Here is a 14,258-nt window from a genome sequence, read left to right as displayed (position 1 = left end):
GCATCCGGTCCAGGCATGCCAGGGTCCTTGTCGTGCAAATTACCTCCTTCTGTTTCACTCAACTTCAACAATCTCTTTCCCTTCTTCTTTAGGATTGGGGTTATCCTAGCACACTGTTTGGGTCTGTGCTTAACTGGGGTCCTAGTAACAGTTAAAATCTCAACATCTGGTTCATGATCATTGTTTTATTATGCGAACTCAGGAAGGTTAACTGGATGCTCTGTGAACACCTCCACTCTCCTCCCATTAGCAATGGCTGCTTCGTATATGGTCACCACATCCATGTCAAGTCTAAGTAACTTCAACCCACCATCCAACTCCTTCCCAGGTTCCAGCCAGTAAAACTCGCTCACATCAGTGTACCCTATATCCTTTACTAAGTCATTTATGAAGAACTCATTTAAGGTATCCACATTCACTCGTTCAATCTCCGTTTTTTCACCCCTCAACGTATGCCAGTTTTCCATCATCACTCTTTTCAAACTTTCCTCTGTGACTAATAACCAATGTAATGTGGATGGTAGCCATCTGTTAACAGACATACACAGAAAACAAAACCAATTCACAACCACATCATAGCCAATACAAACAAATCCTAATCAAAATTTCATATCCACAACCATGCATCCAAAATCCAAAAATTGATAACAAAGAGATCAAAGGTTACTACTTTTCTATGGATGACACCACGCACTTTCAACAGGTGAGACGTTCTACACCAACAAGCACCCTCTCTTCAATACAGAGATTATCGTCGGCAACTAACCCACACACAAATGGGACTGGACGTTTTCTTTGAGTGAAAAAGAAGAACAATTTGCTTCTCCTAGGACTCTCACCTCTATTTTGTGAAACGCGCAAACAGGTATACGTTTGCTAACTCTTTATTTATAATTTCTCTTTTTTTTTAAATAAAAAAGTAACCACCAATTATATTTTAAAACAAAATAAATTACATTATCCATATAAGAAGCCCCCAGGTCACGTAACGTCGTGATGTGCCACGTAGGCAGCATCACTAACGGAGTCAATGCCAGAATAATGATTGGTTAGTTTCGTTCCACGGATATCATTATTAATGGTTATATTAGGTAATTTCTTTCTTCTGTAGGTAAATTTGTCAGTATTCTCAATTTTTATGGGTAGAAATGGTAGCTTACTCATTTTAAAAAACTGAATTTTACAGTTTAAATTCTTCAAAATTAGCAGCTTGAGATTTAAATTAAATTAGTTTTTCAAATAAATTATTGTATTGCTATTTATTATCATTTATTTTTTATAGGCAATATTTTAATAATAGCTAAAATTGTAAACATACTAGTGTGTATCAGTGCAATGCACAAAAAAAATTGTATTTATGTCTGAAATATTTTAAAAATGATTTTTTTATGAGCATATTTAATTATATAAAATAAATTTATATTTTTTGTCATTTATACCATTGCTGAACAATAATATAAAATAAAATATTTACAAAATACTTAAATTTTTAAAAAAGTCTAGTATATATAATAAATAAATATCGATCTCGGTGTTTAAAAGAAAATATACGAATTTTTTTTTTATAAATAACAGCTACTACTTCAGCTTATAATATGTGTACTTGACACTCCTACACCATATCTATAAAAAAAATTTAAAGAAATAAAGAATATAAATAAAAGTCTAAATAATATTTCATTAAATGTATATATTAAACTTAAGTGTTAGAAGATAATATATAATTGCAATGAGAATGGCTAAGCAGGAATATAAAAAATTTAATTTAAAGTTACGTAATTTTAAAGGTTATAACCTGTCAACATATTATAGGCTTAAATATATCAATTATGTTAAAGTGTATATTAAAATTAATTATAAAATATATATTAAAAATAAATTAAATTATATATATTTATATATAAATACATAATGACTAATTTTTAGTGTGTATATACTATTTTTATATAATTTAATTCTCTATTTTAACAACAATAATTATGTTTGATTATTATATAATTCATATAGTTTGTTAAAAATAAATAATTTTAATATGTATTTTTATTTAATTGATTCTCTCTATATGTAATATTTATCTATCTATTATAATAATTATGTGATATCCATAAACATTTTCAATGTAGTAGTAAGTCAATAACGTTTGATTATAAATAATACACATAATAAGTACAATAAAAAATACATTCAATAATAAATTAAAAAATTAATAATTATAAATATTTTTTATAAATTATTAAAAAATTTATTATAAATTATAAATAATTATTTATTAACTAATTTAATCAAAATATATTTTCAGTAAATAAAATATAGGTAATTAATTATTAATTAATCTTATCAATGTATTTTTCATAAATAATACACATAATTTATATAATTGGTTTAAAAAATATTTAATATATATTTTTATTTGGTTGATTCTTTTTCTCAAATAAAGTGTATATTTTTTAATATATATTTTATATTTTAATGTGTATTTTATATAAATAACTATTTAATTATTATTTTTTATATACACATATCATAATTGTTTGTTATTTTTATCAAACAAATACTATATCAATGCAATATTTTTGTCTTTTTCGTATTTTATGGTTATTTTTATCGATATATGAAGTCAGTTACAGTTTGTGAAACACATAAGTTATATCAAAACAAAAAAACAGTCATCAAATAAGTAGTCATATACTTTTGTTCGGTAGGTCAGTTACCGGACGGTTCGGGTCAGGATTTGGGGTGAAGGAAGAGGCTCGTCTGGTCACGGTCTTTCAGTCCGGGGGGTGCGAGGTCCCGAGCACTTCATGTGAGAAAAAGGGGGGTGCCACCTGCAAAGACACTCCGACGCTCTTGTCAGAATATGTGCAGGCGGAATGAGGGTGGTGTAGGGATGTGACGTACCTTGGGGGAAGAGCCAGTCTTCCCCTTATATACATGTCAGTAGTGGGCCCCTCTGGAGGGCAGGTCCATATTCTCAAGGACGCTGTCTCATAGCTGCGGGAGAGCCGTACGGGACGCGTGTCCGGGTCGGTTGAGAGGCGCGTAGTCGGGCCGGGTGGAGCTCGGGTCGGGTTGACCCGCGGGAATCCAGGGCTGTAACAGTGCCCCCAACGCACCAGTGATGGTCGTGAGGCGATTGGTGGCGCGTGATGTCCTTGTTCGTGCGTTGTCGCCGAGTCGGCTAACCGTGGGAGAGGCGCGTCTCTTGTGCGCGTGTCTCTTGGTCTGCTGAGGCGTTCGTTCGTCGCTTCGTTCTTCGCGCTGAGCATTAAATGCTCATAATGAGTTTAAAAAATCCCGTGCGCAAAGACCATTTTGCCCCTGTCTCTTTCCGCGCTCCTTGTGGTGGTTTTTAAACAGTTTCTTTCTCTTTTCCTCCTACCCTTGCTATTTTCACCTTCCTCTCTCCTTGATATCCAAAATTTCTTGTTCGAGCCCTCTCGTGCCTCCTTTTTTCTTTCAAGTTCCTGCAACCAACTCAGGTAATTTTTGCTCCCTATTCCCTTGTGTTTACGCTATGTTTTACTGCTGCGTAGTTGTTGTTTGTGATTGTTGCATGCTTGGTTTACTTTTGCCGAATGACTTTCCAATGGTGGGATAGATGAATTAAGGGAGGGGTACCATTCCTGGGTAGATTTTAGGTGATTTGCGTGATAGGCGTAGCTTTTAACCGTATTTGGCCTTGATTTGAGTTTGAAAAGGTGTAGTTTCTGAGTTTCTATGGACTCCCGACCTCATAGTCTAACGGAGTGGTACCCCGCTGTAGGTATGCCTTGCATCATTTCCCGGTCTTCTGGATCTGGCGCGGCCTACGACCCGTACGCCTGGGTGACTGACGATATAAGGAGCTCGCCCAACCAAATGGATTTGGAGGAGTTGACCGAGTTCCGGCGAGCCGGCTACTTATGTGGGGGGACGGACGAGGAGGCCAACTATGAGGCCGTTGTTCCCGCCCCCCACGAGCGTATTTATGAGCTCAACTTCCACTCTCCTCGTGTCCCCGATTGGATTTGGTTTTACAAGTCCATGTTCACACAAGTTGGCGTTCGGATACCGTTCTCTGATTTTCAAATGGCGCTGCTGAACCGGATATCCGTCTCCCCCTCTCAGCTTCATCCGAACAGCTGGGCCTCGATCCGCTGCTTCGAAATGGTTTGCGAGCACCTAGAGCTGCCGGTATCAGTGGACGTCTTCCTCTTCTACTTCAGCCTTACCAACCCTTCCAAACAGGGGAAGGCGAGGAAAGGGTTTCTTTCTTTCCGTTCTGCCCAGGGTAGGAGAATATTTGGCCTTTTTGAGGACTCCTACCATGGTTTTAAAGACAAGTATTTCAAAGTTTGTCCCGTCAAAGGTCGTCACCCCTTCTGGTTGTCGTTAGAGAGGGAGCGCCTTATCCAGACTTATTGGAGTTTTGGGACGGGGTCGAATCCCTTCATCAAGGTGACGTACAAGAGGTTGTCGCCTGTAGATAAGCAAATAGCTGACGTACTTTTTTTCATTTTTGAAAAGAACCCCGTGAACCCTCATCTTCTTATGGGTGAACGGGAGGCCGCCAGGAGCTATATCCGTGAGTTGTCTTCTTTGTTTGCTTACGCTTGTTTATTGTTGTTTTCTTTTCTCGATCTAACGACTAATGCGCCTGTTGTTTGCTGTAGTGGAAATGTCTACCACCGTGACTGGTCTTGAGAATCTGATGAAGACCTTTTTTGAAGCGAGTGACGACGAGAATGCCGAAGAAAAGGATGCCGGTAAGTCGGGGGGTCCTTCTGGGGAGAAGGAGAATGAGGCTGTGCCTTCTCCCCAGGATACCGGCGTGTCGGAAAAACAGACTGCAGGGGTCCAGGCTTCCCCTGTTCGTGAGGAGGGGCCCGCTGAAGGGCACGCGTCCTTCACCTCCCAGCCGGATAGTGACGTGGAGCTCATCCATACTCCCAAGAGGCAGAGGATGTCTTCCAGCCCGGAAGGGGCCCTTACTATAATGGAAAGGAACTTTGATGCTACCAAATTTATTGACTCACAGCTGATACCCAGGACGGAGGAGCATTTTCATGGGACCGATCTGTCCGGGCAGGCGAGGTGGATGTACCGGACCTTGCTTCGTGGAGCCGTGATAGCTCGGAAGGCTGAATTCGAGTTATCGGGGATGGAGGCGCTCCGGAGGAAGCTTGAGTCCTCTGTTAAAGCGAACAATGACTTCAAGGCCCAAGTTGAATTCCTCCAGGGTCAGCTGTCCGAGATGGGGGAAAGCTTAGTGCTTCTGAGGAGAAAGCGTCATCCGTTGCGGAGAGGTTGAAGGCGTCCGATGAGACCGTGGCCTGGCTGCTCGAGCGTGAGATGACCTTGGAGGGTCAGCTGAATGCCGCTCAGGGTCGGGTTGCCGTCTTGGAGAAAGAGCGGGAGCAGGCCGTCTCAGAGGCAAAAACTGCTAAAGCCGAAGCCGCAGAGCTTAAGAAGAAGCTCAAAGTGACCAAGGAGCACGGGAAGAACGCCATCTCGATGACCGAAGATGCCTTGAAGGCTCAGCTAAAGATCGCAGCTCCCGATTTTGACACGTCGTCAATTGGCGTTTTCAAGACTATCCAGGACGGAAAGATTGTTGACATGCCGAGGAAGTGAGATCTTGTAACTTGGGATGTTTTGTAACGCATTTGCTGAACAACTTATTGCTCGTTTTTTGTTTTGACTCTTTATAAGTTATACTTATTCAGTCATTTGGCCGAGTTGCTGTTTACTATATTTGTTGTCTTTATTTCTCTCGGGGGTGGGCTCGCGCCCGTTTTCCCGTTTTATGTTTGTTATGGCTTGGATCGCCGCAGTCGTGTTGTCGTCGTGGTTGGCTTTGGCCGTAAGGAAGATGGCCCCCGGGGTGATCAGTCCCGGTCTGCCGTTTTAAGGCGCGCTCGTGCGCGGCGCACGTAGGAAAGTGGTAGACAAGTACGAAAATTTTTGACAAGTATGAGTTAATCGTTAGCTAAGCAAATTAATCAATATGGCAAGTATTTGATAAAATAAAAAGGTAGATTGTCATGCGAACAAAGCAAGTATTTACTATCTGTTTGGGTTCTCAGGTCGGCGAGTCGTCTGGTCATGAGTAGAACCTTCTTAGGCTACCCGCATTCCATGTTCTAAGTATTTCCTTGCCGTCGAGTCTTTCGAGCTTGTAAGCACCTTTGCCGAGTACCTCCCTTACCCTGTAGGGACCTTCCCAGTTCACCGTCAGCTTGCCTTCCCCTGGGGTCGGTACGCCGACGTCGTTGCGTCGCAGGACGAGGTCCCTTTCCTCGAAATCTCGTTTGAGTACTTTAGCGTTGTAACGCAGGGCTATTCTTTGTTTCAACGCCGTTTCTGATAAGTGAGCCATCTCCCTTGTTTCCTCGACCAGGTCCTTTTCGACCGCTTCGCTCATGCCCGCGAGTAGTAGTTGGGGGCTCGGTTCGCCGATTTCGACGGGTATCACTGCATCGACCCCGTATGTTAGGCAAAAAGGAGTTTCTCCCATAGCGCTTTGCTCGGTTGTCCGGTAGGACCATAGGACGGAGGCGAGTTCGTCAGCCCATGTTCCTTTCTTATTGTCTAGGCGCTTCTTTAGACCAAGAAGGATGACTTTGTTTGCAGCTTCTACCTGCCCGTTTGTTTGGGAATGTTCTACCGAGGAGAACCTCTGTTTTATCCCTAGGCCTGAGAGGAACTCCATAAACTTTTTGTCTGTGAATTGGGTCCCATTATCTGAGATAACGACCTCCGGGATATCGAAACGGGTTATCACCTGCCTCCACATGAACTTCCGGCAGTTGGAGGACGATATCGTAGCCAGCGGTTCAGCCCCCACCCATTTGGTGTAGTAGTCAATGGCGACAATGAGGTATTTAACTTGTCCTGGGCCGATCGGGAAAGGCCCCAGGAGGTCAACTCCCCATTGTGCGAAAGGTCGAGTAGTCGTCAGAGAGCTTAGCTCGGAGGCTGGTGCCTTGTGGAAGTTGGCATTTTGTTGACACTTTATGCACTTTTTGACAAATTCCCTTGAGTCTTTCATCATTGTTGGCCAATAGTACCCGGCTCGGATGGGCTTCCTTGCTAGGGCTTTGCCCCCGATGTGGTGCCCGCAACACCCCTCATGGACTTCTCTAAGCACGTAGTCCGTTTGGTCGGGGTGCAAGCACTTCAATAGGGGCTGGATGAGTCCCTTTTTGAATAGGTGTCCCTGTATGATTGCGTATCTGGCCGCCTCCCTTCTTAGAGCTTTGGCCGCTTTCTCATCTTCAGGCAACTTGCCGAGTTCCAGGAAGTTGGTGATGGGGTCTAGCCATGAGGGGCTTGACTTCGTCAAATGGAGGGCGACCGTTGGTTCCTTCACCATGCCTTGGATGAGGGACCGGTTACCCGATCTTGGTTTTGTGCTCGCCAGCTTGGACGGGAGGTCCGCACGTGTGTTCCTTTCTCTTGGGACGTGTTGGACGATGACTTCCTGGAACTGACTTGTTATTTCTTTAACATTTTTCAAGTATTTTTGTAGGAGGGGGTCCCGGGCCTGGTAGCTTCCGTTTATCTGCGCGGTGACAACTTGTGAGTCGCTGCATACTTCGACCTTTGTCGCCCCGACTTCCCGAGCTAGTATTAGTCCGCCCAAGAGAGCCTCATATTCTGCTTGGTTGTTCGACACTGGGAACTCAAGCTTAGTCGATTGCTCATAGATGACCCCTGCTGGGCTTTCTAAGATTACCCCTGCTCCCCCAGACGTTTGGTCGGAGGCCCCGTCGACGTGGAGCCTCCATCATGTGCCCATTTCCTCTGGGGGGTCTCCCGTCACCTCAACCAGAAAGTCTGCCATTGCCTGGGCTTTGATTGCGTGTCGGGGTTCATACTGTAGGTCATATTGGGAGAGCTCGATGGCCCAGGTCATCATCCTACCAGCCAAGTCAGGCTTTTGTAGTACTTGGCGAACCGCCTGATTCGTCCTCACGACTATACGATGGCTCTGGAAGTATTGTCTTAACCTTCGGGAGGAGATTAGGAGCGCCAGCGCCAGCTTTTCCAGTTTGCTGTACCTCAGCTCTGGTCCTTGGAGGACCCTGCTCACGAAGTAAACGGGTTGTTGGGTCTTCCCCTCTTCTCTAACGAGCACTGTGGCAAGCGCTTCCTCGGTTACTGATAGGTAGAGATAGAGCGGTTCTCCAGTCCGGGATTTCCTGAGAACTGGTGGTGCCGCTAAGATCTCCTTGAAGTGGTTGAATGCCTCTTCGCACGCTGGGGTCCATTCGAACGTCATTCCCTTTCTCATTAGATTGAAGAAAGGTAGGGCTCTTGCTGCCGATGCTCCGAGGAATCGGGATAAAGCCGTTAGCCTCCCGGCAAGTCGTTGGACGTCCTTAATACAACTCGGGCTCTTCATCTGGATAACTGCTTGGCACTTCTCCGGGTTGGCTTCCACTCCTCTTTGAGTGATCATGAATCCCAGGAACTTTCCGGCTTCCATGGCAAACGCACACTTGAGCGGATTAAGCCTCATGCCGTGCTGCCTTAGTGACGAAAAAACACCATCAAGGTCGCTCAGGAGGTCGTCGGGTCGCGCGGTCTTCGCGAGTATGTCATCCACGTAGACTTCTACTGTTTTGCTTATGAGTTCACTGAATATCTTATTCATCAGCCTTTGGTACGTGGCCCCCGCGTTTTTCAAACCAAAAGGCATTACCCTGTAACAATAGATTCCCCCTGGCGTTATAAACGCCGTTTTCTCCTCGTCGGGTCGGTGCATCGGTATCTGATTGTATCCTGAGTAGGCATCCATGAAGCTCAGATACCGGTACCCCGCCGCTGCGTCGACGAGTGCGTCAATGTTAGGCAGGGGGTAGCAGTCCTTGGGGCATGCCTTGTTGAGGTCAGAGTAGTCTACGCACATTCTCCATCTCCCATTATGTTTTTTAACCAGGACCACGTTTGACAACCAAGTCGAGTAGTCCAGTTCCCGGATGAACCCTGCTTCGAGGAGGCTGGCCGTCTGCCTGGCTACCTCTTCTGCCCTTTCCTGCAACATCTTTCTCCTCCTCTGGGCCACTGGCTTGGTTCCCGCCTTGACGGCCAGATGATGTGATACGAGCTGGGGATCTATCCCGAGCATATCGGCAGGCGTCCAGGCAAAGAGGTCGGCATTAGCCCTGATCATTTCCATCAAAGGTTCCTTCATCTCATGGGGGAGGTTTCTGTTTATGAATGTGAATTTATCGTCCTCCTCGCCGACCCTGAACTTCTCCAAGTCTCCTTCTGGCTCTGGTCTGGGTTTGTCGTCTATCCTGGCGTCCAGGTCGGCAAGGAAGACCCCAGATGCTTCTTTGGACTTTTTCCTGAGAGAAAGGCTGGCGTGGTCGCAAGCGACCGTCGTTTCTAAGTCGCCTTTGATGGATCCTACGGATCCGTCATCGGTGATAAACTTCATCACCAGTAGCTTTGTACTAATAGCCGCCCCCAGGTCGTTGATGGTCTTTCTTCCCAGGATGATGTTATAAGCCGTGGAATCTCGTAATATTACAAAGTCCGCCATGACTGTTCGTCGCTTCTGCCCCTGTCCCACGGAGGTCGGGAGTGAGATGATTCCATCCGGCTTGATGAAATGGTCCCCCAACCCTACCACACCGTGCTGGTGGGTCGTCATGTCGGCGTCTCTTAGTCCCAGGGCATCGAAAACGTTTCGAAACATGATGTTTGAGTCTGCCCCCGTATCTACCAGGATTCGCTTGACGAGGCCCGTTCCGACCCTGGCCGTGATGACCATGGGTGGACTTTCTGGCGCCTCGTCAAACCATTGGTCCTCTGGTCCGAAGGAGATGGGTGGGAGGCCCCGGGAACCCCTAACAGACGAGGTGGAGACTGCTAGGACCTTGGCGTCTTTTTTCCATGCCGACCTTGACCTTGGGGCGGTGTTCCTGGCCGTTACCACGTTTATCACCGTGAGGCCGTGGTCGTCACCCTCTGGTTCCTGTCGTCGCCTTGTTGACCGGGGTCTGTCTTCTCTATCGTGGTCCCGGTTGCGTCTCCTTGGCTCCCTTATAAGGTGGGAGAAGTCGGCAAGTTTCCCATCCCTGATAGCTTGTTCCAGGGCGTCTTTTAGGTCGAAGTAGTCTTGGGTCTTGTGCCCGTAACCCTTGTGATACTCGCAGTAGAGGTTCTTGTTTCCTCCCGTCCTGTCCTTCAGAGGTCGGGGCTTTGACAGTATCCCCTTTTCCGCTATCTGTTGGTAAACTTCGGTGATTGATGCCGTGAGGGGGGTATAGTTGGTGAACTTCCCAAATTAGGGGAATGGTTTGGGTGCTTTACTCGGACCGCCGTCCCTGGCGTGTTCCTTTGGTCTTTCTCTGCCTTCATAGTGCCGGCCTTGGTTGTAAGCGGGCTGCCGTTTATTGGCAGCCACGACCCGGCTGACTTCTTCGTCATTGATGTACTCTTTGGCCACGCACTGGATCTCTTGCATTGTCCAAACGGGCTTTGTGGTGAGGTGCTTCCTGAAGTCCTCATTCGAGAGCCCGTTCGTCAAGCACAGACTTGCCACCGAGTCCGTCAGACCGTTGATTTCCAAGCACTCGTCATTGAAACGGTCCAGGTACTTCTTGGTCAGCTCCCCGGGTCTTTCTGTCACTCCTAGCAAATTGATTGGATGTTTGGCTTTGACAATCCTGATCGTGAATTGAGCCAAGAAGGCGTGGCTGATGTCGGAGAATTGGGTTACCGAGCCCTGCGGGAGGTTGTTGAACCACCGTATCGCTGGGCCCGCCAAGGTGACCGGGAAGGCTCGACATCTGACCTCGTCTCCCACCCCTTCTAGGTTCATCCTGGCCTCGAAAGCCGTTAAGTGTTCCAGGGGATCTTATGTTCCATCGTACTTCATGTCCGTTGGCTTGTCAAAGTGTTTCGGCAGCCGGACCTCGAGTACGGAACGGTGGAAGGGGGTCACTCCTATTATGACGGGTACCCGGGTAGTTCTTCTCGGTTCGTCGCTCTCTCGACGGGCGTCCTCTTCGCCCCTGTTCGACGCATGACGCCGCTCGTGTCGGGTGTAGATGATGGGGTCCTGACTTTTTCTTCTGGCCCGCCTCCGCCCTCCCATGCTCTCCGACTCGTATTGGGGGCTGGGTGTGCGCCTCGAGCGGCTCCTTGAACAGGAGCGGGTGGGGCTCTGCTCCGGGGTGCGCTGGTCGTGTTCTCTTTCCGCTAGCCTGCGTTCCAAGTCTTGCATCCTATGGCGTAGCTCTTGCATTATCTTGGCGTGGTTGTCGCCAGTCCCTCCAAAGGGGGCGTCTTTCGTGAGTTTGCATCGTGTCCCTTGGAGGCGACCTCTGTTCTTGTCGAGTTTCCGTCGGAACGGCGCCTCCTCCAGGCATAGGGGGCGCGGCCTCGCAGCCTGTCCCAGTTTGGACTAGCACGAAGTCCATGGACGTTCCCCACAGACGGCGCCAATGTTCGGTAGGTCGGTTACCGGACGGTTCGGGTCAGGATCTGGGGTGAAGGAAGGGGCTCGTCTGGTCACGGTCTTCCAGTCCGGGGGGTGCGAGATCCCGAGCACTTCGTGTGAGAAAAAGGGGGGGGGTGCCACCTGCAAAGACACTCCGACGCTCTTGTCAGAATATGTGCAGGCGGAATGAGGGTGGTGTAGGGATGTGACGTACCTTGGGGGAAGAGCCAGTCTTCCCCTTATATACATGTCAGTAGTGGGCCCCTCTGGAGGGCAGGCCCATATTCTCAAGGACGTTGTCTCATAGCTGCGGGAGAGCCGTACGGGACGCATGTCCGGGTCGGTTGAGAGGCGCGTAGTCCGGCCGGGTGGAGCTCGGGTCGGGTTGACCCGCGGGAATCCAGGGCTGTAACAACTTTATATATAAATACGTGTATTATTTTAGATATGTTCAAAATATTAAAATATATTTTATATTTTAATATATATTTTATATGAATAATTAATTTAGTGATTAATTTTTTGTGCACACATTATGTGATTATTTTTATAATATATCTCTAATCCTATTTTATATAATAATTTTTGAAAAATAAAAAAATTAGCTAAAATAACTTAAAATATCTCATTTTATTTGATAGATACTATCATAAAGATTTTATAATTGTCGTCATATGAATATGCTTCTTTTTTACCATTAGATCATGAATTGTATCGTATGGTTTGATTTTGATGTGTTACAAAAGTGTTATTTTTTTTAAAGTGTGACTAAACAAACAAAATACATTTTTAACACAAGAATCTTCGTAAGAAGATGTTTTTAGCATCTTCATTTGAGTAAGTGTCATTTTATTTAGAATTCATTTAGTTTTGACTGTTTTAACCATAGTTATCAAATTTGGCTCGACCCAGATGGTTCGATCGAAAATCCAGTCATTTAACCGAGTCGAATCACTTATTGAACCGGACAAACATGAGACCCGGTAGAAACCGATTCGACCTGGCCGGTTATTGCAACCCGGTCTGGGTTGTTTTTTTTAATTAATTTTACTTGCAAACGGCCTCGTTCAGATGCCTCTTCCCCCCTGTTAAAACCTAATCTGAATGGAACCCCCCACCCCCAGCCTCATCTCTCTTCTCTCTCGACACTCCACGGCCTCACTCATGGCCTCACCCTCACTGCGTCACTCTCTCGTCTCTCCCCTCACCTCGTCAGTCGTCACTTTCAGTCTCTTACAGCCTCACCTCGTTACTCTCTCGGTCTCGCACTTATAAGCTCGTAGTCGCGGTCTCGTGCTCCTGCATTCGCTTCGTCGGCGGTAGAAGCAGACGGAACCAGTCAAGCAGCATCTGCTCCGTTGGGTGGTGGTGGTCATCGTCATCTTCTTGTTTTGTTGCGGTCTCAGAACCAGTCAACCAGGTGAGCTCCATTCGAATTTTTGATCCTGTTCTTTCACTGGTTTAGTGTCAAATTTGAATAAATTAGAATTGTTGTTGAACTTGAGCAAATTTTAATTAAAATTATTATTGAATCTGGTGGTTGTTGTTGTTGTATTTGATTTTTCACAATTGTTGCTGAACCTGAGCAATTCTTTTGTTGCTAGATAACATCATTGGATTGAATTTTGTTGCTGGATATCAGAGTTGAATACTTGAATAAATTAGAATTGTTGTTGAACCTAAGCAAATTTTAATTAGAATTGCCGTTGAATCTGGTGATTATTTGCTATGTATTTGATCTTTTACAATTGATGAATCTGAGCATATTTTTTTGTTGCTGGATAACATCATTGGATTGAATTTTGTTGTTGGATAACAGAGTTGAATACTTGAATAAATTAAAATTGTTGTTAAACCTGAGCAAATTTTAATTATAATTTTTGTTGAATCTGGTGGTTGTTGCTGCTGTATTTGACTTTTTACAATTGTTGCTGAACCTGATCAATTTTTGTTGTTGTTGGATAACATTATTGGATTGAATTTTGTTGCTGGATAATAGAGGTGAATACTTGAATAGTTGAATTTGTTGTTGATTATCAAACACTATCAGAAATACCACTATCTCAGGAAGAAGCATCATCAGCAAAGACTTGTATTTTAAAAATGTGTAATCTTTTGTTCATCCTTGTTTATTTAAATTGAGACAGTATTTTGTACTAGAGATTAGTTTATTATATATTAGTTTATTATGTCTAAGAATTGTTATTAGATTATTAATATTTGTAAAGACTTGTATTTTAAATTTTAAAACATTATTTTAATTTTATTTATATAATTTTATATTTTTTTAATTATGACCGGGTTAATCGGGTGAATCAGTGATCTATCGATTAAACCAATGATCCGGCGACCCGATTATATGACCGAATTAATTATCGGTTCGGTTCTGATAACTATAATTTTAACTGATTTTTTATTGCTTTTCAAATATATATAACTAAAATTAAATCAAACTGCTATTTAATTTGTTAAATATCATTTCCTTATTTATTGGTCAAGTCTTAATCACGTTAATATCATTTCCTTATTTATTGGTCAAATATTAATTCCTCATAGTCACTCTAACAAAAAAAAAAACGTGACCTAATAAGAGTAATAAAATGTCCATCTAAGCATTTGGTCTTGCTAAGATCATTGGTATATATCAATTGAGATAATAATTTTTAAAAATAAAACATATTTGATATGCATTTTTTGTTTGATTGATTTTTTTCATATATAATATTCATCCATCCATTTCGATAGTTATATGACATCCATCAACACTTCCAAAGTAATAGTAAGTATGTTTAATCACAAATAATAAAATCCACATAATTGA

The 14,258-nt window shown here is 44.3% G+C and overlaps 1 protein-coding gene across 1 annotated transcript; it reads right to left on the bottom strand.

Annotated features, from left to right (window-relative positions):
* Positions 1 to 10,279: 10,279 nt before the first annotated feature.
* LOC112757807 (uncharacterized) lies at positions 10,280 to 10,816 on the bottom strand. The gene has a single exon (XM_025806363.1). The coding sequence runs from the start codon at positions 10,814 to 10,816 to the stop codon at positions 10,280 to 10,282; it is 537 nt and encodes a 178-aa protein (XP_025662148.1).
* Between the last annotated feature and the right edge of the window lie 3,442 nt (positions 10,817 to 14,258).

This window comes from Arachis hypogaea, chromosome 6, assembly GCF_003086295.3.
Source record: "Arachis hypogaea cultivar Tifrunner chromosome 6, arahy.Tifrunner.gnm2.J5K5, whole genome shotgun sequence".
Lineage (NCBI taxonomy): Eukaryota > Viridiplantae > Streptophyta > Magnoliopsida > Fabales > Fabaceae > Arachis > Arachis hypogaea.
The sequence above is the reverse complement of the archived record's forward strand: the minus strand, read 5'-3'. Positions and strand labels throughout refer to the sequence as shown.

Coding starts and splice junctions, on each gene's coding strand:
- LOC112757807 (XM_025806363.1), bottom strand. CDS start 10,816: ATGAACCTAGAAGGGGTGGGAGACGAGGTCAGATGTCGAGCCTTCCCG.